General features: G+C 39.9%; 2 protein-coding genes across 4 annotated transcripts in view; both read right to left on the bottom strand.

Annotated features, from left to right (window-relative positions):
- The window catches only part of FGD4 (FYVE, RhoGEF and PH domain containing 4), a 105922-nt gene that overhangs the window by 39653 nt on the left and 39336 nt on the right, over window positions 1-26933 (bottom strand). For 2 of the 3 annotated variants that reach the window (XM_039707902.1, XM_039707903.1), the window contains exon 2: window positions 3000-3164. In XM_039707902.1, coding sequence (XP_039563836.1) covers window positions 3000-3164 — 165 coding nt within the window. Of the gene's footprint in view, window positions 1-2999; window positions 3165-17512; window positions 17710-26933 lie in introns of those variants that run through there. The other variant, XM_039707905.1, reaches the window with a different exon arrangement.
- Window positions 3046-26933, bottom strand: part of BICD1 (BICD cargo adaptor 1) — a 251762-nt gene continuing 227874 nt past the window's right edge. Inside the window, exon 8 of the mRNA XM_039707899.1 lies at window positions 3046-3164. Coding sequence (XP_039563833.1) covers window positions 3138-3164 — 27 coding nt within the window. The 3' untranslated portion in view covers window positions 3046-3137. The remainder of the gene's footprint in view (window positions 3165-26933) is intronic.

The following is a 26933-nucleotide window of genomic DNA, read 5'->3' as shown; positions in this document are numbered from 1 at the left end:
TGTCATCTTGTTTCCTTTCACTATTAAAGGCCACTTCATAGTTGCATGACTAGAACTATCATATGGAAAAACGTTTCCTGCTGCTATAAACCAAAAACATTTTTGTACCTCCACATTAAAGCTTTTTAAAAAAATAGTGGCCACTTTTAAATCAATAAACCAGAGCAGCCTAGTTTGCTTAGAACATTTAGTCTCCCAAATGCCTCTGTCATTAATTATGGTTTCTTTTGCTTCAATTCAATAAAAAGCCAAACAAAAGATATAGTATAAAACTTCCATCTGATGCACATATTTAATATTCAAAAATGGAGAGTGAGCCATGAACAGAGGAGACACAAAATTCTATTTACAACACTATTATTGAATTTCATCTACACAGCTGCATTTCTTAGACCACCACACTATTCCTGGCTGTGGCACATTTTGGAGTACGTAATATTGACAAACAAAGGAAACTTGGCTGGGAAAGAGCAACAACAGCTGTGTAACTTGAATGAATGGGATCCAATAATATACAACTCCTAATTTATCTAATAGTTAAAATTTTATAATAAGTATGTTGGCTTTGTTTTTGAAAGGCTTTAAATATTTTTATTGATAGCACACTTCTATTTATCCATTAATGACTTCTAAAATATTTTTCTTAGGATGAACACATTCCCTTTGCTGTAGAGAATTGATTCCAGAGACCTAGGAAATGGTACAGAAAGGCTCCTCAGATAAGTAATGTTTACATATGACTAGCAAAAATTCTTAGTTTAGTTAACAATACTGGCAAATGTTCTACAAAAACAAATTACACACAAAGAAACCCCAGCTTTATTTTGCTTTTATTCTCCTGAAGTAAACAAAACTTTCTTGACACCTCTAAAAATTTCTCCTTGCCCTTAGCTCTAAGACTAACTCAGGACTGATGCAAAATTCTTCAAGGTGCATTTTCCCATTGAGTGATAGAGATATTTTTGACTCCACTACATGATGACTCTGTGTGATTCTAGTTTCTGTACTTGATTTAGATGTGCTCTACTACGGGGTTTGTTGGACCAGCTTTTGGTAGCTGGGGGGACTACAGGAGTGGCTTCTGTGAGAAGCTGCAAGAAGCTTCCTCCATGTCCAACACAGCCAATACCAGGATGGACCCACCATTGGCCGAGGCTGAGCCATCAGAGAAGGGAGTAACACCTCTGTGATAATACATTTGAGAGGGGCAAAAAGTTATTGTACAGCCATGACTGTGCTCAGAGAAGAGAGGAGTTACAATATGTGAGAGGAACAACCCTGCAGACACCAAGGTCAGTGCAGAAGGCGGGGCAGGAGGTGCTCCAGGTGCTGGAGCTGGGATTCCCCCACAGCCCATGGTGCAGCCCAAGGTGAGGCAGGTTGTAGAGATCCACCTGCAGCCCCTGGAGGAGAGCTGTGGTGGAGCATGTGGATGCCTGAGAGGAGGCTGTGACCCCATGGGCAGCCCACACTGGAGCAGGCTCCCGGCAGGGACCTGCAGACCTGGAGAGAGAAGCCCACACTGGAGCAGGTTTTCTGACTGGCTTTGTGACCCTCTGGGGGACCCATGCTGGAGCAGGCTGTGCCTGAGGGGCTGCACCCTCCACTCATGCTGGAGCAGCTCATGAACTGTAGCACACAGGACACATGCTGGAGAAGCTCATGGAGAACTCTCCCGTGGGAGGCATCCTGAGCTGGAGCAGGGGAGGGACTCCTCTGCCTGAAAAGTGGCAGAAACAACCTGTGCTGAGCTGACCTTAACCCCCATTCCCATCTCCCTCTGCCACTGGAGAAAGGACACAGAAACTGGGGATGAGGTTGGGGTGGGGGGGGGAAGGTGTTTTAAAGATTTGTTTTACTCACCATTCTCCTGTTCTGATTTTGGTTAATAATAAATTCAACAGTTTTCCCATTATAGTATCAGTTTGTGATCTTCCCCTGTCCTTACCTCAACTCCTCTGTTCTGATTTTGGTTAATAATAAATTCAACTTTTCCCAATATAGTATCAGTTTGTGATCTCCCCCTGTCCTTACCTCAACTCAGGAGCCTTTTGTTATATTTTCTCTCCCTGTCCATTTGAAGAGGGGAGAAATAGAACAGCTTTGGTGGGTACCTGGCATTCAGCTGGGGTCAGCCCTCTACATCTGATTTTCCATAAGTAATTCTCATTTCTATCTTATCAGTGCTGTGTCTCAGAATCCAATGCACTGAGCAGTATTGTGATTTATGTCTTCAAAACTTTTTTTTTAACTTTTAAAATAATCAAAGTTCCTATTGCATGTCACCTCTAAAAGATATCAGTCCAGATTTTATTTTAATTCAAGATCTCTGGAATGTAGTGACTCTTAGCTGTGATTAGCCACAGCAGAATCAACAATATTACTGAGAAAACCACAAAAAAAGATGGTTTGAGTCAATATAAATAGTGATTTTATATATGTATGATTATACAGAGATACTTATACATATATGCATATAAAATGTGTATATATAAAGTATGTATGTATATATACATACACACATATATATGCACATATATATACAGATTGATCTATTTCGCTTTTAGGAGTAAAGATATTTATGGACAGAAACAGAGAGAAAGGAGATCTAATTCTAGTCTGTGTATATTACTGAGAGATTTTGATGCACAAACATGAAGTTCCCATCTTTCCACATACTCCTGCAGGAAGGGTCCTCTCAATCTCTGCTAGAACTCCAAAGACCCTGAATATCTTCCAACCATTCCTGCCTTGAAGCCAGACTGTCAAACACTTCAGTTTAAAAATAGTGTCCAAACCTCCCAGCTCAAATACAACAATACTTTTGAAAAATAAGACAGAAATTACAGAATCACAAGGCATTTACAGAACATTTGTATTTCAGTAGCAAGCTTATGCCCCATGGTTTTCTCTCTTTCAAATACAATTGTCTCAAGGTGCTCTGCTGCTCTCAGAAGTCTGAGAGAACAACTTCCCTAACAATACTTGAGAGTACTTACCTTGTGGCTTTGGACTTGCAGCTGAACGCGGGGACTGTTTGAGTGGCACACTTCCATTTATTCCCTGAGCCGCTTCGTAGCGTACATTCTGCTCCGCAAGCCTGGCTGTGGCACCCGCTGCACAAGCTCTAGGCAGTATCAAGGGCTTTGGACAGACGCTGCTGCCTGGAAAATAAATACACAGAGAAGTAAGAAACGGGATTGAGTATAGGCTAGAATGACTACAAGAACATTTATTAGAGTGCTAACAATTCTCTACAGAGAATATTAAAATATGTAAGAGTGTCTCATCCTAAAAATACTCTTTGCCTTTCACTGAAATTTGTTATGTTGTTTAAACTTTGAAGGGTTGGATATGAAGAATATACTTCCACCATGACTAGCCTAAGCTCTTCTATAGGAACATGACAATAACCAACAGACATTTTTCCCATTTGAATTTTTGCTTGTTCAACAGAACTGGACCAGCTGGTTCAACAGAACCAGCATTTTTGTGCATCTATTCTATTTCTGTATTTGAAATGTGTACAAAATGCTGTATATTCAGAACACTTATTTAATTACTTGATGGAAGGACCCAAAAGTCAGCTAAACTAATTGTGTCTCTTTTGGTAGGAACAGGCCCTATTATAAGTATTAAAAAAAAAAAAAGCACAGCACAAAGCCAGAAAGAAATTATTTCTTAGCAGAATGGAATTTATTATCATTCACAGGATCAATATGCTGTTGTTGATAAGAAATGTGGAAGAAAATATAAAGTAAAATATATTAAAACAATGGAAATGGTAATAAAAGCACTTATTCGAATGTGATCACAGAAGCTAAAAACATGCATTCTAGTTTTGCAGCTTAAAAGCAATTGGTTCTCTAAACACAATCCAAAACTTGAAAGAATAGTATGAAGGACTTTGAGACGTCACTTAGGTCAATATTCATTTACCACTAAACCAGAAAAGCTCCAGAATGTTTTTGTGGAAGAAGCAAGGAAAACCTAAACACAATCCAAAACTTGAAAGAATAGTATGAAGGACTTTGAGACTTAGGTCAATATTCATTTACCACTGAACCAGAAAAGCTCCAGAATGTTTTTGTGAAGAAGCAAGGAAAAGGAGAAAAGCCCATTTATCATTTATTGTGATGTTGTCATAATTATTTTCATTAAAAAATATATTAGGAGAGTTTCTGCATCTCTGTTTACTGTTGTTGTTTACCACCCTTTCCATTTGCTTGCCTTTGCTGGGTTTTTCTTTGCATGTTTCCGTGAAAAGCAAATCCAAAACCCACTCAGCTGTTTCATAAGGTGATCTTCCTATATCTTCTGAACAACAACTGGTCTGCAGAGTTTGTACCCTCTGGTCTCATCCAACTTCCTCTCACCACTACGAAGTCCACCCACCCCTAGCTACAGCCAAGCCTGCTCTTGGAACAGTAATAGAGAGGGATGCCACAATTACTGCTCTATGCTGCTTAACGATTCTTCAGCATTTTCTGGATTCCAACAATACTTTCAAGTATTTATTCTTTATTTCCTGGAAGCCTATTTTTCCTGTTGAACATTGAGGCAGCCTTACCCAGAGGCTGCCCCTACCAACACAGATTCCTGCAGAGATCCACGGTGAGATCAGCAATCCGTGCTACCAAAGCTCCAGTACTTGGTGACAATGCATGCACAACACCCACAGCAGCAACACAGCACCTTCTAGTTCATCCAAGGATCTCGTTCATAGCAAGGGATCTCCCAAGAACATAAAGATGGTCATTCCAGAGTGATGAGGATAATCTAACAAGGCCCCCACTCTACAGAAGCAAAGTCTCAGATGCCTGTTATCTCAGGCAGAGATTCCTTGACTCTGTTTCCTTTGGTATCACTCCCATCCACAAAAAGCTGTGTTGTACTCCAGCAGTGAGAGCTCTGTCCCATGGCATTCCTCAAATCCTAACATGATAATTTAGTTCCATATCTGTCTCTCCTGGGGGTGGGAGTTATGAAAGCTCTTGGAAAGACCAAGCTGATGGTACAGGGAGTTGGACCAGCATGTTTTCCTTGACTTCATCATAGAGCTGACAGGCTGGATTTCCCTTTTCTAAAGAATCCCATAAAAATACTGCTACAAACGTAGCAGTTTGCACCACAACTGGGCAATTTGAAATTCAGAAGCGAATTTAAGAAGAGTAACTCCTGTGGTATCATTAGGTTGCACAAATTGGGTAGGCAATTGCACACAATTTATAAATCTATATTCAGATCACTTGTAAGACTGCAGTGAGGGTCAAAGTGTAAAGGCTTGGACTTTTCTGAAAACTAATTGGTTTGCAGATTTGTCAGCCAACATTCTGCAAAATCCACAGCTCCCAGAGTGCAGCTCAGTAAAGGGCATTGCTGTGTCAACTGCTCAGAGCAAGGCTAAAAATCTCCATCAAAATATTACCTTATTTATTATAAGGATTTTCTAAGAAATTAAGTTCTGCTGTGTCCAGAATAGGAACTTATTTTGCACGCACAGCTTTATCAAGGCATTCACACCTGTTGAAGGTTATCACTCACAATCACATAACGCCCAGCCAAATGCCGAGCTGCTGCTGAGAACAGAGCTGCTTTGTGGTCAGCCATGGTCTCCCCTCCTTGTCACCTTCTGCTCCAGCTTCTGCTTCTGGCTACTACTTCCCCTGGGCCAGCACCAGCCCCTGTTGCACCGTGCTGTGAAATGAGCAGCAGAAATGGGGCAGGCGGAAGCTGGAGTGCATTTTGGGTGGGTTTGACCTCACAGCCGCCCCAGCAATGCTGCTTGCACAAGGGAACAGCTGGGAATATGGCTGGAAGAGGACAGGACAGCTCCTCTCAGCAGCAGCAGAGCAGCAGCCCTTCCTTAGACCTGCCTGATAAGATCATTTCAACACAACCCCAGTTCCTCAAGCAGCTGTTCAGACTTTCATTCTACTTGGTTTACACATGCACACACATAGCCTTAATACAGAGTCCAGCAAAACCAGCAACAGCTGAAAATAAATCTTTAATGCAAAAATATTAGGTGGCCTTAAGAATCAATTTTGTTGTCAGCATCCTATGGTCTCCACTAGACTGGCAAATATTAGTTGCATTCAGTGGGCAAAAGCCATTTTGTAAAGATTGTCCACTGTAAGACAGAACAGTAACACAAGCAACAGAAAAGAGTGCTTCTGTAGAATGGGATTTTTGCAACTTCTTACAGGAAACAAAAGCTTCAAGAGGTGTTCTGATTCAAGATGTGCTCTGGCTTCACACCAACAACTCAGCACATGGGGCAGTGGGGAAAGAGAGTGACTTCAAATTTGTTATTGCTGTACAAGCCATTAAACAAATCCTCCTCCCTCTCTGGGAGCCATGTTTGCTTGAGATGGACATGTTGCAGACATTTCTCCCGTATTTCAAACTAGTGATTTTGTTAATTGTGTCACCTCCTCAAGCCACGTAACGCTGGAATGGTAAAAGGTAACAGAAATCTAGCCACAGCATATTTCTATACAAAACTGAGCAGTCAAATTTTCTGGGCGAGGTGCGTCCTTTGACAACCATGGAAATCTGAGCCCTAGCTTCTAGGCAATGAACAATACCACCTTCCAGGTGATGCAGACAATAAAATTGTGGCAGAAACACAAACTCGTGGTGAAAATTCCTGTATCTAGTGTATTGTATTCAAGTGTATTGTAATATAATAATATATTTTGTTACAACAAAAGCCCAAAACATGCAATATTCAGCCCAAATACTTGCTCCACAACCAGCAGAATGCATTTCAGTAGAGCTGCTCAGCTCTCGAGGCTTAAATAAGCAGTAACACAATTTGCCTTTTCAAAACACAGTTGTTGTCCTGTAAATACAATGTAAAATCCCATTAGATATGCAAAAATGTAGATATGCTGCAAAAACCTGCACCTTTTACTGGGCTGAAGTAGAATCCCATCACAATTATTTCTGACCTGATTAAAGAAACACGTGTGCACTCCTGCTACTCCTATGAATTATAAAAAAATATAAGAATTATAATAACCATAATAAAAATAAGAAATTTTACCTGAAGTCAGAAATGCCATGCACAACAAAATACTACCAGCCACTTACTGTGTTGACTGGTACATGATTAAAATGCCCCTCTTATAATCAGGCATAATTAAATACACTCAAGAGGAGAGAAAGGTGATGGAAAGATTTAAGAAGTGTAAGGGAGAAAGAGGTAATAATAGCTAATAGAAAAGAGAAATAAACAGTGCAAATTTGATAAGCACTTAATTACTTTGCTTATCATCTGCAAGGAAATGAGAAGCTAGAATGCTTGCAAACATGCTTGCATCTGCAAGTATGTTTGAAGCTAAGGTGATGCATTATATATTTTTTCAGGGCATTTTAGTTAGAAATAACTTGGATCCATGAACATTGAGACAAACAATCAGCCTGCTTGAAGTGCCAGTAAGATTAAAAAATTACTCATTTATATTCACGAAGATTACACTAATATCTTAGTATTGATGGATCCTCCATCAGCAGTTCCATAAGCCAATCCCAACACCATTAACTCTTCTGTTGTATTTATTGTCATTCCCACTTAGTGCTTCTCTATTCCTGCAGCACTGCCTGATTTTTACTGTCACTGTGATCCCACTCTTGTTCATGCATTCTGAATGAAAGAAATGCAGTGTTTCTGGATGTAAACAAAATATATGGGGGAAGTTTTAGTCTCTTATGACAAGAGGAAAAATTAAAGGATCAAAATTACTTCTCTTAAATTATATAGCTATGCATGCCCCATGTGTTAAGTCCCAAGAGCACCTACCCCAGTGGCTGTGGCCTTGCTGTTCTACTGCTGGATCTTTTCATGTAACATCAATGCAAAGCCTCACACTTCCTGCAGCCCTGGACAGAAGTGGGTATTCAGCAAATAGACCCTGCCAAGGCACTGGCTCAGGAACAGCAACCAAACCAGACATTCTCCTGCCAGCTCAGAGGTGTGCTAAGTGACACTGCCACCACCAGAGACTACTCCAACCCATCCACCTACTCACCAAACACTACAGGAGCTGGCAAGGGCAGAGCAAGAGAGAGCAGCAGCTCCCTGATCACGAACAAGAAGGCACAAAGCGGCTTCTCGGTTACAGCACCACATGCTGAGGCTGAGCCAGACATCCAGTACATGAGGTCATAGATTCTGCACACAGTTGTGTCCAAACCTGCCCTCAAACCTAAGTCTCAACCTGGTACTTCCCCTTCACAGATTTATCCTTTCTGTGAGAGGAGCTGACATGCTCCTGAGAGGCTTATACTGCCAAAGCATACCCAGTGTCAATAACAACTGGACTAAGCTCAAATTATCTGAGAATTAGGAGTGTGAAGGAGGAGAGTAGAAAGTCTGGAAGTCAACATTTTCTCTCATGAAAAAGAATAAATCTTCCTTCCTTCATTTCCTATTAAAAGCTATAATTCCAAGTTAATTACACAGTTGTGCTTTGATACATCTCACTCTCCCACTGCAGTGGTGATAGAATTGTGAATGTTTTCAGCTTCAGAATAGTGCAGAAACTCCACACTGATATTCTGTTCTGTGCACATGAGCTATAAAGGTTAAACATCAGACCAGGCTTCACCGTGGTGTCCCAGTGCTGAAATACTGTAAATAGCTGACAACCAAACCCTGCAAAAAGAGAAAAAAATAGCTTTTGCTGAAGTCAGGAGGGCTGTCTCACCAAATAAATTCGTTTTCTTCCTGCAAATAGGTGCTGGCCAGAAAAATAAATAGCAAATAACAGACAGTTTAGAATTATCTTTGAAAAATGGAATCTGGGCAAAGTATAGGGGACAGATCAGGTTCTTTTAAAGGATTAGTTCAGATGCAAAATGCAAAAATGTAGGGTTTTTTTCTTGCAGAGCTATTCCCCAGACACAAGCAAAAATATTCTAAGTTCAACAGAAGAAAGTACACAATTTTCTGGAACTACAAAAGATGTAAACCATATAAAACTATTATTTCTCACTGCACACAAACATTAATAGAATTACCAAACCAATATTACCTGCCTTTCTGGATGGAGTAAATAAATCTTCAAGTGAATATGGTAGATATAAATTGTAAAAAGTATATAAATACTGCTCTTTTAGTTTAATGACCCCTGTGAATGCACCCATAGCATGTGACAGTGAAGTTAAACAGGAAACCTTACTGAATTTCAAACTGTCAGATCAAATACTTGCTATATGATAGTTGCCAATAACCAGAAAATATTTAACTTCTTGGTAGATATGGTACCTTACTTAGTAACAGGGAGCAAAGGTTTCCAGATTGTGGTATGCACAACAGTGTGTGAACCACTGGCAAGAAATACACAGAGCAGCAATACAGAAGGAAAAGTGAAAGAAACTTCAGCAAGTTTAACTGTGCACAACACCCAAATTATTTTAAAAGAAGAAACTACTTCTGAAATAGTTTAATTTTTAATAAACTGAGGCAGGTTATGCAGAGCATCAGTGACAGAACCCAATGCCAAATATTCCCATATCTGCTTGGTCTAAGATGAGACATTACTGCACTGGTTTGATTTGCAGGTATTTGGGAGACTTGCACATTCCATGCTGCTTTTCCCATGTTTTGCCAAGCATTACAGTTGTTTTGTTTGGAAGAAATCTTATACCTTTCTGATGGTAACTTTCATTTCTAGACTGAAATAGAGCTTTCAGTAATTTCTACCAAAAAGGTGGAGTTGCTATGGATGCTACCACTTTTAAGCAGGATACATATTTAATGTAACAAATTTAAGATTATAAAGTCCAAGTTTAAAAGGAAGCACCAAAATATTAACTAAATAAGATTTGTCAGTAATCCCCTGATCTCAGGCTCGCATACAGTGAATCACACAAAGCAAGGAACTGAATGGTGAATTCCACAGTCACTACAAATGTCCTGCCAATGCTGGCTACAGGAGGCAGACTCAGTGTGCTTCACTCTGTTGTCCTGTCTGGCTGCAATCTTTGTTCTTTTGGCTCTGACAATCATTTCCTTGCAGGCAAACCTGCACATCTGCTGTGAGTCTTATTAAAATGAGTCAACAATTAATGGGATTATCTTTCAACATTTGTTTCAATTTCGGATTAGCACAATAATATAACATTGCACTGCTGATGCTGTTCCAATAAAACAAAAAGCACTGTACAGAACTCCAAATGATTGTAGTTTGAAAGTAGAAGCTTATGACTGAGGTCCTCTACCAAACCACACCATTTCTTCACTGAGGTTTTTGTTACTCACCTATGCTTGTACACACTGTGACGATGGTTTTGATTATGGTGGAATAGTTCATCAGCTATTTAATGAATAAGAGGGGTTCTTAAATACACAGAGAAAAGAAATGTTCAAACCACATCTCCAGAAACCCATGACTGAAGAGAGCTCCGAGTGCAACAAGTTCTGTTCAGAGGAATAAATTACTCCTCTTCCACATACTTAGTTCCTGTATTACAATATGTTCCCTCAAAGCCTTGTTTTCACTTTAGCCTTGAACAAGTATTATCAAGCACAAAGTCTAGACAGAAAATATGCAATAGTATTCTTTTACTTGTAGAAACTTTTAATGGTTTGTGTTTCACGAAATAATGTAAAAATCTTTCAGCAGATTTGGACAATATTTTTTCTTTGCTTCTATTACAACTACAAGACTTACAAGTGAATACAGGTCCTGCCCCTACAGCCATGTACCATGAACTTCATGTAGCTAAGAACCACAGGATACAAAGCCACAAAACGAGAAACCGTAAGAAAGAAAATGGGAACAATGAGAAGCATCAGCTCCATCACTCCAGGAATAGGCAGGGCAAGTTGACCCTGTAGCCCAAGTCAGCTGCCCTGCTGTTACTGTCTCATTTCTGCACTAGGAAACTTCAGGTAATTCCTCCCTCCTTGCCAGCACTGCCTTTTGCCAGTGTCACAACTCATGATGGCAACTTTCAGCTCGAGAGCTGCTTCTCACATAACTGCATTTCACAAAGTTGCAGCAGTGTCCTGACTACATCTGTCAACCTCTTCCCCCATTGTGGTAATGGAGCACTGGTGAGTTCTGTATCTGGGTGGCACTTCCTCCCCTCCCCATCCCATGCTCTCTTTATAGCTTCCTTCATGTTTGATGAAGGAAGGGCTTGAGCAAGTTTTGTGTGAGCTCCTACTGCATTAATGGTCATTTTGATTATGAACCCTTATGAACCCAAAAGAAACGATTGACAGGATACACCTCCTCCGCGTTTTCCCAGAATTATTTTTTCATTTTAGTTTTCTCCACAGAGCTGTGTGAGGTGAGCAATGTCCCCCCAACTATTATTTTATGGAACAATGAAGTTTTTGATTAAGTTTTTAATTGTCATCAGCATATTCTGCACAGATGGCAATCATTGTTTAATAAGTGCCCCAAGCTCCTATTTACTAAACAAGACACCCCATTTACTGATCACAGAAGAATCACTTGTCTGGGCAAGGGTTGTTACACTGAGCCTTGTGGGTTTTTCACTTTATTTGTTGAGTTTCAGGATGATTTATTTTCTTCTTTCTTTTCTTATATAGCAGATAAACAGTATGACACCATGTTGGGCAGCCCAATTTAACTCCATTTTAAGGAAAGCATCTGCAATACTGGGATTAACTGAAAGGAAAATGCATCTGACTGTCTCATACAAATCACTAGAATAATTCAAGAGGATTTGTTAGCATATACTTACCAGGCAAGTGCAGAGATTACTCAGACAATGACAGAGAGACCTCCCATTCTATAATTCATAAGCCATTATAAAATAACAGTGTGCTTAGAGAAATTTGAGCTATCTACAAATTTCATAATTTTGCGCAGTATTTATTGCTTCTGAACTTCTCTAACAAGTTACTGACACTTCAATCTTGTTCTCTGCCCAGTTATCTGAGAAGTTATGTCATCTCAACTCAGAGCTATTTTGGAAACTATCCATATGCTTTGAGACATGAAATCAGCTATTTCTGTAGATAAAAGGACTAAAATAAAGCATTTTTAGAAACAGGATGCTAAACAACCCAAAGCAAAAAGCCCCCACAGACCCAAAGGTGAAAAAAATAAAGTAATTAATTACAGAAGGTTGAAACTGTAACTGATGTATTATTTCAGAAGATCTGGGCAGAAGTTGTAAAATAGAGGCATATTCAAGTAATTTAAATAAATAAATAAATAATATAGTACATCCAAAATGCAGAAGAGCCAAAGATCCAGAAAGAAGTCAATTACTCAATACAAATCAATAAAATTATCACTGATAGATGGAAACTGTTTCCCTGATCCAGCTGCTGAGGCAGTCCACGTGTCCTGCCAGCATCTGACAACCCAGAGCTGACCCAGCAGCCAGCTGTCACGGACACAAGTCATTCCACCCACTCCCCTCCCTCCTCTGGGCTGCCCGCTCCCACCACTTTCTGTGCACCAGTGTTGGCACCCATCTAGCCTCAGGATGTGGTCTGGGAAAGTTAAGTCATCAGAAATGTAACCCTGCCCAAAAAATAAAGCAGCCAGTTCCATGCATTCATTCACCTTAGATGCACTGGAGCTTGGGCAAAGATGCGAATTTATTGATAGTGAAAGGAATACAAGATTCTCTTTCCAGAAGCCAATAGCCACTAGGTAGTATTGATTTTATTGAATCATATCTCAGTGTGGTTGGAGAAAACACTAGGGACAGAAAGAAAAAAAAAATAAAAACAAACATTATCTAAAAACGGATGGCTTGAAATATGCTCTAATTATAGAACAGGCAGCAGGGTAAAACTGCACAATAGCACTACTACAGGCTATCATGCACTGCTTCCTGTTACATGAAAGGTTACAAGTGAATGTAAACTCGTGAACTTTATGATAAAGAGGAAGGGGGGGATGGAAAGAACCCCTCCACCCCCTGGGAGCGGCCCCAGCAGTGCAGCTGCAGGGACCACGGCTGCTCCACGGCCGCTGCCTTCCTCCCCAAGCCCGGCTCTCCCAGGCTCCCCAGGAGCTTCAGCCTCCCTGCCAAGTCATTAACAACCATCAGCTTCCAAACAAGCAGCTCCCAGGGAATGCTCACTGCACCAAATCAGAAATATAAAGAACCCAAAGCTGGACACTTCACAAGAATTCAAGTGCTTCCTGCTTTTGACCTGGTTGAGGAAAAAAAAGTGAAGAATAGCCACAAAAAGCCTCGCTTAAGTGCATTTAGAGCCTTCCTGTGCAATCATTCAGGAAGGACCTTCCTTGTCCAGTCTCTTTAAAGTCTCCCACAATTATGCCAGCTTTTACATCGCCTCCTTTCCGTAAGGAACAAGAAACCAATCACCATTTCACATTAACCCACTGGCTCATGATCATCCTTACGTAAGGAAGCCAAATACAAGTTGTCTGGAATCCAAATGGGGAAAAAAATCCCTTAGCCTTTAATTGCCAGAGGTGACCACTCTTTGTACTGTCCACAGAATTCACTCCAGGTTAACAGACCTGCCCATGAATGCATTTGCCACTTGAACATTATACACATTGAAATAGCTTTACACTTCATGCTCTGAACAGGTTGAGAGATTAAAATTCAAAAGTATTCTGTTGATTAGTTCTCTCTCCTCTGTTTTCTAGACCTCCATTTAAAATCTTAAATGTTAAAAAATTAACATTTTAACATGCAAAAAAAATAAGAAAAACAGCAACTGTATGATGAATTTTGAATGTCATTTCTTAAAACTTATAAAAAGCTGGAGAATTCAAATATCTGGTCTGTATGCAGACTTAAAAATTTATCATACTGTTCCAAAAAGCTTAATATTCCTATGAATATTTATCTTTGAGTGTGCAAATGAATAGAAAATGTTATTAAAAAAATGGGCAATGTAATGTAAAAAATGCATTAAGTCCAACAAAACTCCAAGAAGAGAAATAATTTTTAAATGGCTGAAGTTTTGTCCAAAACACCTCAAGGATGTGCAACCTTTCACTTTGCAGTGTTTCAAAACGCAAATGTTCGAAGGCCCCAGGACAGACCAAAAAAGGCTGTTTCCACCCAAACTGCAGCTAGCCCAGAGTGAGACAGCCTCCACCAAGAAGAGAAGTTCCATCCTTTCCATCCCTCCATGTCCCTCTAACTCCCACTGCTCACTTCTTACCCACCCTAGGGCTTGCTGGGTTTCTCTCCAGGTCAGTGGAAGCCAGCACAGCTCCCAGGTGAGTGGACACAGCTTTTACACCAGTTTTGTACAGTGGGAGCGAGCTGAGCTGGCTCATGGGTGAGCCCAAGAGCTCCAGGAAGGGACCTGGCAGCCCCCTGGCAGCAGCTGCCCACTGGATCACTTGAGCTGCTCACAAAACTGCAGCCCAGCAGAATGTAATATTCAGTGCTCTCCTCAGAGCCTCAGCTCTTGGCATCAGTAGAAAGAGCATTGTAATAGTCACTAAAAAAAGTGGATGGCTTGCATGATGGGGAAAAAAGTTTTCCAAAACAGAGAGCAAATAAACTCTACAAAATAACTTGTAAAAATAACATTTGTTTAAGGTTAAGCATTTAATTTCTTTTCTAATACAAGGTTTGGCAATACTCCAATCCCTCTCCACCTCACATGACGTAAACCAGCTGTTGCCTCCCCTACTTTTTGTTTCCTTTTTTATAGTGACAGGTCATGACTGAAGGGTTTTTTTCAAAAGCAAGCAAGAGTAATCATAATGCATTAAATATCTTATGACAATGTAAAGGAAAGACTGTTTTTCCTAAACACATGTCAAGCATTACCTGTCAAACTGTAAGAAATACATGGGCACTAAAGTTCCAAACTGTTAATACTAAAGAAACTTACTCCTTTGTTTTATAATAATTATAAACCCAGGGCAGAAGGGGAGAGATAGAGGAGAATTGCATAAATATTTTGAATTTTTGAGTAATCATAATGCATTAAATATCTTATGACAATGTAAAGGAAAGACTGTTTTTCCTAAACACATGTCAAGCATTAGTTTTTTTCAAAAGCAAGCAAGAGTAATCATAATGCATTAAATATCTTATGGCAATGTCAAGGAAAGATTGTTTTTCCTAAACACCTGTCCTTCTCAAGGTCAAGAATTGCCTGTCAAACTGTAAGAAATACATGGGCACTAAAGTTCCAAACTGTTAACACTAAAGAAACTTACTCCTTTGTTTTATAATAATTATAAACCCAGGGCAGAAGGGGAGAGATAGAGGAGAATTGCATAAATATTTTGAATTTTTAGTAAAGACTCAACAAATACACTGGGTTTCCAAGCATTGGTGTAACCCATTTTCTGTTTATACAGCACCTATCATGTAAAAGACTATCATAAGACTCAGTGCTGCAGGCACAAAGGAAAGCATAATGGTGGCACTAATGAAAACACTGGAGTCCCTCTTGACTTCTGAGTCATGGTATCAATGACCCTTTGAAAAGACATTGTTTGAAATCAGTTTTTTCCTTTATAGTGTGCTGCAGGCACAAAGGAAAGCATAATGGTGGCACTAATGAAAACACTGGAGTCCCTCTTGACTTCTGAGTCATGGTATCAAACTTTGAAAAGTTTGAAATCAGTTTTTTCCTTTATAGCGAATGCTACTGCTAAAAGAATATAAATTTATAAAGTTTGAGTCTTCAAAAACATCAATGCTCCAGGAAAGGTACATTCTACATATTTGTTGTGGCCTTTAGTGTTTGAAAAAACTGCTTTGCCCAGGTACCTGCAGACACTCAACTGCCCAAACTGCCCATGGTGATAACAATGAATGCACTGCTATGTGAATTTATACCTCCTGTAGGTACTGTCCCTTCTTTTGCCCTCTCACCCAGTCCCAGCAGCCAGCACTGGAAGGATTTCTTTGTGTTTCAGACTGGAGGCAGCCAACACTTCAGCAAGAGATTCACTGCTTCTCTGACACTGTTTAGGGGGATCCAGGGATATCTGTCCACTTGATTTAAAACCCACACAGACTGGAATTATTTGCTGTCACCCTTTCTCTGTGCATTGTCTATATCCACAGGTCTCCTACACCTGATAGTATAATTGATGTCACCTTAAAGCTTGTAAAATTTATTTGTGCCTCACACAGTTAATCTCAAAAAAACCCCAAATATCACAGCTTCATGGCTCCATTTGACCTTCAGACTGCCACTGTTACATGTAAGAATTCTGTAGGCCTAGGCCTTTGCAGACTGAAAGTAAGCCAAAGGGAAAGAGGAAATTGTGGTTGTAACACCACATTATCCTTCCTGAAAGATCCATAAGAGCTACTGTCACATTTACAGGAAAAGGATACACATTAGAAAACAGCTCTTAAGAGACAGATCAGAGAAAAAGTTTCCTACATCCACATGTAAATTCTTCTCAGGATACAACAAAATGGTATTTGAGGAGTGGGAGGTGTGATTCCCATCCTTTTCATTGATTATTAAATGCTAGAGGGAAAAGAGCAGTTTCAAACTTGCTCATAAAACAGATAAGGAGCCAATAGATTTTTCTGAAACAAGAGTTCTTTGTACCCCCCTAAAACAGGAGATGCCCACAAGTACTGGAGCAGGAGAATTGGGTAGAACCATTTGCATACATATACTCTGAGCTTCTCTAGCAAATATCAAACTCACTCTGCCAGTAACTTCCTTCCCTCTCTTTAGCCTCAGAGGGCTTTCCAGAGAGGGAGACTGGCATATTAAACCCAAACCTTCCACAGATCAGCTTCACCCATCTCTCTGTGAAAAACCTAATGCAGAATATTTGCTGTTTTATATTAAAGTGTTAGGATATGCCTTTTGACTGAACTTACCACAAGTTGAATTTTTCTCAGAATTGAAAATGCACTCAGAAGTAAAGCAGTATTTTAAACAGTATTCTTCAAGACTCCTTTACAAGAATACAATGGAAAAAAATCCAAACCTTTCACTGGATGGTGCAAAAAAAAATGTGGGGTTTTTTTAAAATTCTGGAAGCAAGTTCTGTACATTAAGTATATCATAAGCATCAGTTAAATTGATTATTGCAACATTATAGGTATAAGTCACAAGTGTACACCTACTTCCTAAAACAAGGATATAAATATTATGCAGGATATAAATCTTAAAGGTTATGCTTTCTTATAGATATGTCCTATAGAAACCTTACAGCTATGAACACAGCTCAGTGAATCTGGCAAATGAGCCAGGAACTGAAACCACTTACAAACATCAAAAAACGGACTTGCTTTTAAGAAAGTCCCGAGCTGGTGAAAGCAGCAGCAAAACAAGCCCAAGGCAGCAGGGTTATTGGTGTGGCAGATGTATCAGGCAGTCAGTTCAGGAGACTTCAAGCTCATTTACTGCCGAATAGGAGGAAAAAGCCACCAGAGCATTCCAGCTGTATTGCATCACAAGGCAGCTGATGTTCACCGGTTTCTTTGCCTCAGACTAGAAAGTTTAACTCTTGGTATCTCTAGACACAAACACACCCCAAGCCTTGAAGAAATTAAAGTTTGCCAGAAGCATCCCAGTCAGCCTTACCTGGTTCAGAAGACATTGTTTGCAAACGTAATCCAGTACCACTGCACGAGGAAGTGGTTTTGCAATGGTAATAACCCTACCAGAGGCTCACATTTATCCCATTTACAAGCCCTACAAGTTGCCAGAAAGGACTTCTCCCCAGATGCTGGGTTTGTGCTCACAGTTCACATGCTGGGTCTCAGTCACACGATGCTCCTCCTCTCGGAGGGCAAGCCTGTGCTGAGAGGAGAGGCGTAAGCAACGCAAACCAGTCTGCTTAGAGAAAAGAGTGAAAAGTCTGTTCACGAGGAAAGAGGAAAAACAAAGAAATCAGCTTATGTAACGTACAAACTGCTGGGGAAAGGAGGAGGAGGAGAAGGAGGGACTACTGTAAGCTGTTTTGTCTAATACCTCAGCCACTATGAAAGTTTTGTCACTGTTCATTGTGTTGTTGTTTGAAACTAAAGCAGCATCAAGGTTAAAGGACAAATTAGCACGTTCTTCTGTTTGGTGCTTTGTTCTCCCTTTATAATACATGGTGCTCATGTCAAATCATCTGCATTTCCTAATCACTCTTTAAATTTATGCTGAGAATTAAGTATATAGGACACACAATATACCACAGCACTGACCAAAAGAATCGACATTAAAGAATTGTTATGAAAACATTAGTTTATTTTGCATTGATTAAAATTGATTAGAATAATTTAAAATCTATTTTTAAATTACATAAACTACATATCATGCTCCAGGGCACAACACAAAGATATTAGAGTGAATTATTAACCGAGGAAATACAGAGTTTCAAAAAGCAAAAGGATTAAGTGGAAAGGGAAGTTACCCCGAGTAACTTTCTTTTATTGTTCAGAGCTCCCACACCATGTGATCCCCAGCTGGCACACATACATCTCAGCAGGAGAAAAAACCTGGGATTTAAATCCAGCCCTGTCAAGTCTGAGAATACGAATCCAAATACAGCAGCCAGCGAAGTAATCTTCACCCTCTGCACTGGTCCAAACCACAGCTCCCTGCAGCCCCTTCTGTCTCCAGCCACTCACAATCCCCACGCTCACACCACTGCAGAGCTGCTTGGAGGTGTGAGCACCAAGGGTTACTGGGAACACGCTTACAAAACAATCCCTGAGAATCTGTTTGTCACTGAGGGGACAGCCCTCTGGGCAGCTAATTGTTTCCTTTCTACTACAGATGCTGTATGGCAGAGGGATATTGCCAAAACCAGCAAAAAAACCCAACTTTCCTCCAGTTATTTCAACATTTTGGTGCCTTATTTGTCTTGAGATGAGCAGATGCAAGCTCCACACATTTGGATTTGAAACCTAAATGGAACACATTTTTAGCACCTTGGCCAAGATTTACCAGTTTTCTTTCTGCTTTGAGTATTTAAACTGCTGAGCTAGGAAGTTGCATTTCCCCATCCCTGATACTCCTAGCAAGTAATCCCAGGCTCCTTAAAGACACATACAGATTTTATTCACCTGGGTCATCAGTGCACCATTAAAATAAAAAAATAGCATTAGCTGAGTTTCATAATCAGACCAAGAAAACTCCAATGCATATTTGTAGTTTGAAAGTTCACCTGCAGGAGTTCAAAGCTTGCCCCCGTTGCTTGGGCTTGCACACGAAGTGCCTTTGTAACAGGACACCTTATTGCTCCAGGAAAGCCTTTGTTGAGAAGACAAATTTTCTGCTCAGTTTCCCACATCTGGAATAAACCACTTTTCCCAGGAGTCTGGGTTGTCCATCTGCCAGTGAGTGAGGGCTTTGCCAGCCTTTCTTCAACCAGGTCTACCCTCCCCAACGCAGGAAAATCACTGATAATGCCTGCCATGCAAGTACCTGCCAGATTTTAAATTCAGATTGGATCAGAAACATAGGTTTCAATATTGACACAAACAATATAATAGATTAGAAAACTATAAGACAAATGGCTACAAAATAATTTAAGAAACAATTATTTTAGATAAGAAATTACGTAAATTGTTACTGACCACTGCAAGCAAAAAGAGAAGGGGTCACACAAGGAAAAGCAGGAGCCAGACAAAGAGAGTCACAACAGCTTTGTTACCACTCAGAAAGATGGAATTTAACAAAATAATTTAAGAAACAATTATTTTAGATAAGAAATTACGTAAATTGTTACTGACCACTGCAAGCAAAGAGAGAAGGGGGTCACACAAGGAAAAGCAGGAGCCAGACAAAGAGAGTCACTACAGCTTTGTTACCACTCAGAAAGAAGAAATTTTACACACATGAAGGAAACTGGGGATCCTATTTCACTTCCAGAAGTAGCAACATTTGGACAGGTATAAAGAAGTCAGAAATAAATATTTCAAAAATGGGCAGTGAACTCCTCCTTTTTTTAAAAAAAAAAGTAATATATTAATTGTTCCATATCTATTTGATTAGTTAGCAGATAAGGGGATTTGGAAGAGATTAAACTGCTAAAAGGGGAATATCTCATTAACCTATTACCCTGGTTTCACAAGTGTTCTACACCCAACTTTTCTTTCTCTAAAAGCAGAAACATGCAAATTGCACAATGCAAGTATTAGCTGCAAAGTCATCAACAAGAGGTGCAGCTATGTCTTCCCTGTCACCACAACATGCCTATGAACTTTAAAGAAAAGTTAATTTAAAAATAAGGTTAGTTTATTAATTTTCTCTAAAAGGCAGATAAAGAGGCATGGAGAACAACTAAAAAAAATAAACGTTCTCATTAATGTGTCATAAAAGTCATACTACCAAGATAAGAAGTTGCCATCATTTAGTATAATCAGAATAACTACACAGACTAAACACAGTATGCCCTTTAGTCCTTGCACAGCAGACTAGTTCTATGAAACTATGTTACCCCAAATCAAAATTATTGGCTCATATATGACTGCCTCACTACAATAACTGAACATTTTCACAAATGTCTCACAGTAAATAGATGGCACTTACTTTTTATCCACCTCCAAGCACTTGGAATACAAGCAAAGGAATACCAGCTTTCGTCAGTACTTTCCCCATTTTGGAGACAAGGGGACTCAAACTGTATACATAACTCATTGGAATAATGTGATGAAGTTGAGAAGGAAGTCACATGAGTACTGTTAGGAAACCTGGAAAGCTGAACTAAGCATTAAAGAGCTACGTGAGCAGTGTGTCACTGTGACACACAATCCCCAAAACCAAACTGGCACATGTGACAGTGAAATCACAGTCCAGCACTCAGTGTGGCTGTCTGCTGCTTCACTCCTCCCTCCTGCAGACTCACTTCAGGCACAAAGTGTTTGAAAAGGTTTGCTGTGGATCATGCATCAGAACATGATGCAGTTTCCGTAAGCCAGTGATGGAGAGGGATTTTTTCCCCAGCTAAAGGATCAGTAACCCACCTGCACCTTGACACAGAATTCAAAAGGAGAACTTCTGAATTTCAGTATGGAAATACCTCTCAACTTTCTTTTTCCATGTGAGAGATCTACAGGCATCTCAGTGAATTCAAGAGAGGAACGTCCCTTTCACAGGGCTCCTATAAAGCAGTTGTGGTTGACTCACACTGATCTCCCCTTTCTCTTCTCCATTACACCCCAGAACTTGAAAATCACAGGATTTGGGGCATGGGCAGAAATTAAAGTATGCTTTTTCCTCATCCCCAAAGAGTTCCTGTGATGCTGTTAAAATCCCCACTCATGAGCTGGGCAGCATTCTGCAGAGGGGTTTGACTTGGGTCCCAGCTATTCTTAGGGAAATGGGATCAGCTCCAGGACACCACACAGCCCTGTCCTAAAGTGACCCTCACTTCTGTCAGACCTTCCACATGCTGTCCTTTTCATGACTCGTGGCATAGGCTAAAATCAGTAACGAGTGATTTTGTGCAGAAGCCTGGATGGCTTAAACAAATATATTTAAAAAAACTCTGAAGAACATAACTTATTTAAAACTGCTGTCTTGTTAAAGTGCATCCTTCAAGCTTTGCCCAGTGGCATGTAAGGAAGGAAGAAACAGCCACATCACAACTCAGGATTTGCAGGCATATAATAAATAAAAGGATTGGGGGGAATTTTATATTAAGGAAGTGAGCTCCAGAGATTAGTGATCACCAGAAAAAGGAGGAGGTAAAGTCCACACAGAAGTGGGCTGGGCAAGGAGAACGTTTAGGAATGGGTATTCAGGACTGCTGCAACAAGGAAAAGCAGCAATATCTTTAAGAAGATGGTCAGATAACCCTCAACAAGGTGAGAAACACCAAGGGACACTGGATCTGCAGTCCAACAGAAACACATTTGTTGAAAGGACATTTTCCCCTCCAAATTCTGAAAATCAGGAATATCTATCACTCTTCTCCCTAGCTCTCCTGGTTCACATACGAGGAGATTGTGACTCCATCACACTGCAAGAAAAGCACTCTCAAGGTAGAGGTGATGAACAATTACCATGCCATAATTAGAAAGTAAATAACAGTATTTTTTCATCCTTGTTTTTCGTTTCCTTCCAGCTCAGCTGTATTATGTGTCCCAAAGGGAAAGCCTGTGGTTGTGCTCAAAGAACACACAACAGAAGTTCTTAGAGGAAAAGGACTTTTTGTCCTATATTTGCACAGCATTTATCACTGTAGCATCTTGTTTGCAGTTTAGTCCAAGAATAAGAGTAATACAAGCAACTACAAAACTCTGCAAACAAATAATGAAATGGTTGCAATTCAATAAAATCAGAGAACTATATCAAAGATCATTGAGTGCCTTCTAGTCTGTTAGAGTTCACAAAAGGACCTATGGTAACTGTTTTCCATTAACCATATAAAGCTGGGTTTCTGTAGCTTAAAGTACCTTCCATACTTGAAAAACAAACCCCAAAAAACTAAAATCCAGGAACGTGTGATTTATTTGTCAATTAATCTTGTTTAGTAAAGAAAGCAGTAATTGTTAAAGGATTTCTGGTTTTAGACATGAAAAGTGGTCAAAGGGTATGCCTCTATCAACTGGGTGTAATTTGCCAAGTCTTCTGTTAAAACAACCAATGGTTTGACAGTTTTTTATTTCTAAAACCTCCTTTCTATATAGACAAATGATAAATATATATCCTGCAAAATCATGTTATGATTTAGGGAAGCAGCCATTAGGGAAGCAGCATTAATTCCAGTTAATGTAGCTTTTGATCATACACAAACACACAATGCACACGTGTATCCCATGACTGTTTTTAATAGTGAAGTTGTGCTTATAGTTAAACATAGCCTTTGAGACCACATCCGCACTAATGAAACTGTAATTTCCTTTAAATTATTGCCATCCACACACCAGGCCTCATCAGCCAGACAGTAATGACTTTTCATCATTTATTTCAACACAAAAACAATCAATAAGCTTTCTCCCCCAGCTCCTTTACTGCTATCTCTGAACTCTAAAAACCCAGAATCAGAGAAGATGCCAGCTATAAAACAGACACAGCCAGGTTTCATTGTTGTCTTTGTTATGGAAGGAAATTCTAAAACAGCACTCGATTTTGTGATAAACAGGATTAAAGCAATGCAAAGAAAATCTTAATCCATTAAAACATGATGAACAGACTAGAGTATCAAAGAGCAGTAAGTAGATCACATTGGATTGAAAGGCTTTTCCCTCTCATCATGACTGTGTCCTGGGCATTGTTTTGCACCGAAAATGTTTAGTATCAGATTGAGGGAATATCACACTTCTGCTCATACAAGCTGAGGACACTCCATGGAATACACACATACATAGAAGAGCCACCTTAGCTGCCAACTGAAATTTTAGTCCTGTGTTAAGCAGCAACTAAAAAAGCATTCTACAGTTTTCAGAATTTTTCAACAGTGGGAAAATTTTGAAATATTTGGAATATTTTCAGGCAAACCAGAGAAACACCAGGAATAAGACCAGTAAAATCAGTAAAAATCAGTGACAAACATGGAAATTTTAATTTAGAAAGGCTGTATTTTAAAATCAATCAAATCAGCTTTATAAACACATACACACACACAAATGTTCAGTCTCTTATGACATAACCAGACCACATCTTGCAGAGCAAGCGGGCAAAATTCGTGGGCAAGGCTCTTCATCTACAGTATTCCAGACTAAGGTTTTAAAATTAGCATTTCCCCAAAATAACAGGATGCTAGCAGACAACAGAGGGGTGCAGCATTGCTGACTTCAATGAGGGCAAACACACTGCTAACTGTATTTCATCGTATTAGATTTTAAGTGTTGTGTTTCAGTTCTCAGGCAAAGCTCTAATTCCATCACTGAGCCTTTGAATTTATTTTGACTTATAGCAGCTATCTTTAAGAGTGTTTGTAGCAGCTTCCACAGTTGAAACTGACTTACACACAGAAATCTTGACAAGCCAAGGGACTAAAACACTTGCCAGTTACATTCTAGTGGGTGGCCAAGTCATAACAGCAACATAAGGCTCCAAGCAATGGTGTGAACAAGAGCTACTGAAGAGAACAGACATCAAAATTAGTCTTGGAAACTGCTGTGACACATAGTGCTGCCAGTGAACTATTTCAGCTACAGAGAAAGGGGGAACAGGATCTTTAAAGAAAGGCAACAGGTAATCTTACATAACCTGTGAAGCCTTTTGATGTTTTAGAGAGCTGGACAATACTCAGCCACACTGAACAAGTAAAATGAGCATAAATTATTTATTCTCTGTCTCAAACTCAATATAACTATTCTCTGTGACTAAGCTACAAGCACGGTATGGGAAGCCCAAAAAACTATTTTGAATCACAAAAAGCCACGTCATTCTTTCACTTGTCTTCTCGAGCATCAGTGACCTCCTTAAGTAATGGAGGAGAATGAAAAAATAAATAAATATTGGCTTGTGTAGAAAATAGGACAGCAGTGTAGGAGAACACAAAGGATGCTGATACTGAGGAGGAGATAAGATGAAGAAAAATTCCAGGTGAGAAGTTCAGGCCCTGCCCTGCAGGAATGACTCATTAATGAATCAAGTTGTTCTTTAAAATATCATTACAATCTCTTGAGTTAATTTTCCCTCTACTACGCAAACAGCAGCTATGTTCAACACCCCTCCAGGAAATACACCACACCACCCATGGCACTACTTCAAAACAAATCCCTTGGTTGTAGAAAAATCTACAATTCAGGTCTTCTGCAGCCTCAATCCCCAGGTCGAGAGCCTTTGCTGAAAAGGTTTGCATAAATCTTTGTTTCAATCTTAGCTAAAAAAAAAATTAAAATATACTGACAACTATAAACCACACCAACACCTAACTGAGCAGGTGAACATGGATTTGTTTTGGTTTTGGTAAGTGTTACTACAGGTAGAAGTGGAACAGACAAGTTACAACACCGTTTAATATCAGGGTTAGCTGCACCTACACCCTTTCCATGAAGGTAAAGTGCATCTGCAGTAGAGAGAAAACCACAACAAAAAAGTAGAATCTGAAGAAGGCACAAGCCAGAAAATGTCTATAGATAGGCAAGAACTACACAAACACTTGTCATGAAGGTTGCTCCAAAGATCAGCAGCTGGAGAAGCACTTCTACTTGAAAAAGCACTTCTGCTAGCCATCTGTCAGGACCAGAAGGCTTTCTCCCCTCAATTCAAAATCTGGCTGCCCTGGGTTACCATTCATCTGAAGCACTGAAGACTGGCTTGAGCCCAGAAAGCATCATCCTGATAGTAGAATTCATGCCTCAAAGTGCCTGCTCGAGTTTTCTGCCGACAGGGATCTCATGACATTGGCAATGAGTTCAATCTTTCTTGTTCAGTTTCTGAAGCATAGCGTAACACTGACTTTTCATCACTTAGCAGAGTTTAAAGTTCTCTTTAAAGTTTGCTTCTCATACCATAAGAGTCTGCAATTTGCAGTATGCCAGAAGAAAAGCCTGCTGATCATCTAAATAGCAGGTAAGTTATAAGACTACCTGTGACTGAGGGTGGCAGTGGGGAAATCCTACACAAAAACCCCTCAGTGACCAAATGGCTCCTTCCAGTCCTGAGCTCCACATTCCCAAATGCACTCAAGGACTTACTTGGCTGACATATTCATCAAAAAGTAAACAATTCCCATGGCTCTTATAAGTCCAAGTAGTATTTTTATACTTAAAATTAACAGCTAATTACATAGTAAGAGCAACTGGATTAACTAGGGGCGGGGTGGTGGGAAGGGAAGAAATAATTCCCCTTCAAGATATTCTGTTGCGGCCATGTAGTCACATTTGTTCCCATCCTGTTCTTCTTCCAACTTTGAATAACAATTACTTGGGAGGAATATTTTCTGAAACAATTTGCAGAACACCTCTGAGTCTTCAGGTTCTTCAATTACCTTAACGAGGTGGAAGCACAAGGAAGGACAGAAGTACTTCTGTACTAAATGCAAGCCCCTTTGGAAACGACTAAAAAAAAGCTACCACAATTCACAGAAATAATTCAGCTGCCAGTCTCTCCCATTTAGTTACTCACCATCTCACTGCAGAGGTTTAGGATGGTGATCAGCTTTAGAACAAATTCAACCAATTTGATGTTTTCTAAAATCTGGCATAGTGCTTGCCAGCATCGTGGGAAAAATAAGTGTTAATGCCTGAATTTTGACCCCACCCAGAGAAAGCATAAAAGGCAGCAGCAATTTTACGTGACTAAGGCCCAGCAAACAGACCAACAGCAGCAGTGCCTGTGTCAGCAGGTTTATCCTCCCACATCCAGAGGCTGGAGAACTCCATTATTCCATGGGACTTGCAAAGAGAACAGTTTGTAAACAGGCACCAGGACTTTCCAAAACAGCTGGCCCTTCAGAAGGAGCTGCAGGCTTTAACCTTGAAACAGCCATGCTGCTGTAAGGAGACAGTGAGGAGCCAGAGCTTTTTTTGTTGGTTTTTTTTTGTTGTAATGTTCACTATACACGAGTAAACGGCAAAAACAAAGTGCAGTGAAAATGAAGCATGTTTAAAACCTCCACCAAGCAGCAGCCCGAATACAATGTATAAATAAACCCAAGTCATGTCAAACAGCATTCCACAGTCATGTGTCAAGTGAAAAGCAGAAAGACTTGTCTGTTTGAAGCAAACAACTGTGATCGTTTATGCACAAGCCACTTTCCTATATATTGACTCAGGATTTTACCATTTAATGACAAGTTTCCTGAAAGTCTAGTGAGTACAGAGACTATAAACAAGATTATTATGAGCTCATTATATACTAGGCTGCATTTCTAGACACTATTTAGTTGAGTGCTCATTCAAAATGCCCTTTTATTGTGAGATGATATACCTAAGTTTAGCTTACCCACTTAAAATTACCCCAACCAAATCACTACTCAGTATGACCCATCATTTCTGCTGGCCCCCAAAGCCTGTATTTTAGACTAAATCTCCTTCAAGAGATCATGTGGCAGATTACATTGACAATCATTTATTTGCATTAAGCAGAAACATCAGAGCCACTTGCAATA

Source organism: Passer montanus, unplaced genomic scaffold (genome assembly GCF_014805655.1).
Source record: "Passer montanus isolate IOZ18808 unplaced genomic scaffold, ASM1480565v1 scaffold20, whole genome shotgun sequence".
Lineage (NCBI taxonomy): Eukaryota > Metazoa > Chordata > Aves > Passeriformes > Passeridae > Passer > Passer montanus.
Note: the sequence above shows the minus strand (reverse complement) of the source record. Positions and strands in the feature narration are given on the sequence as shown.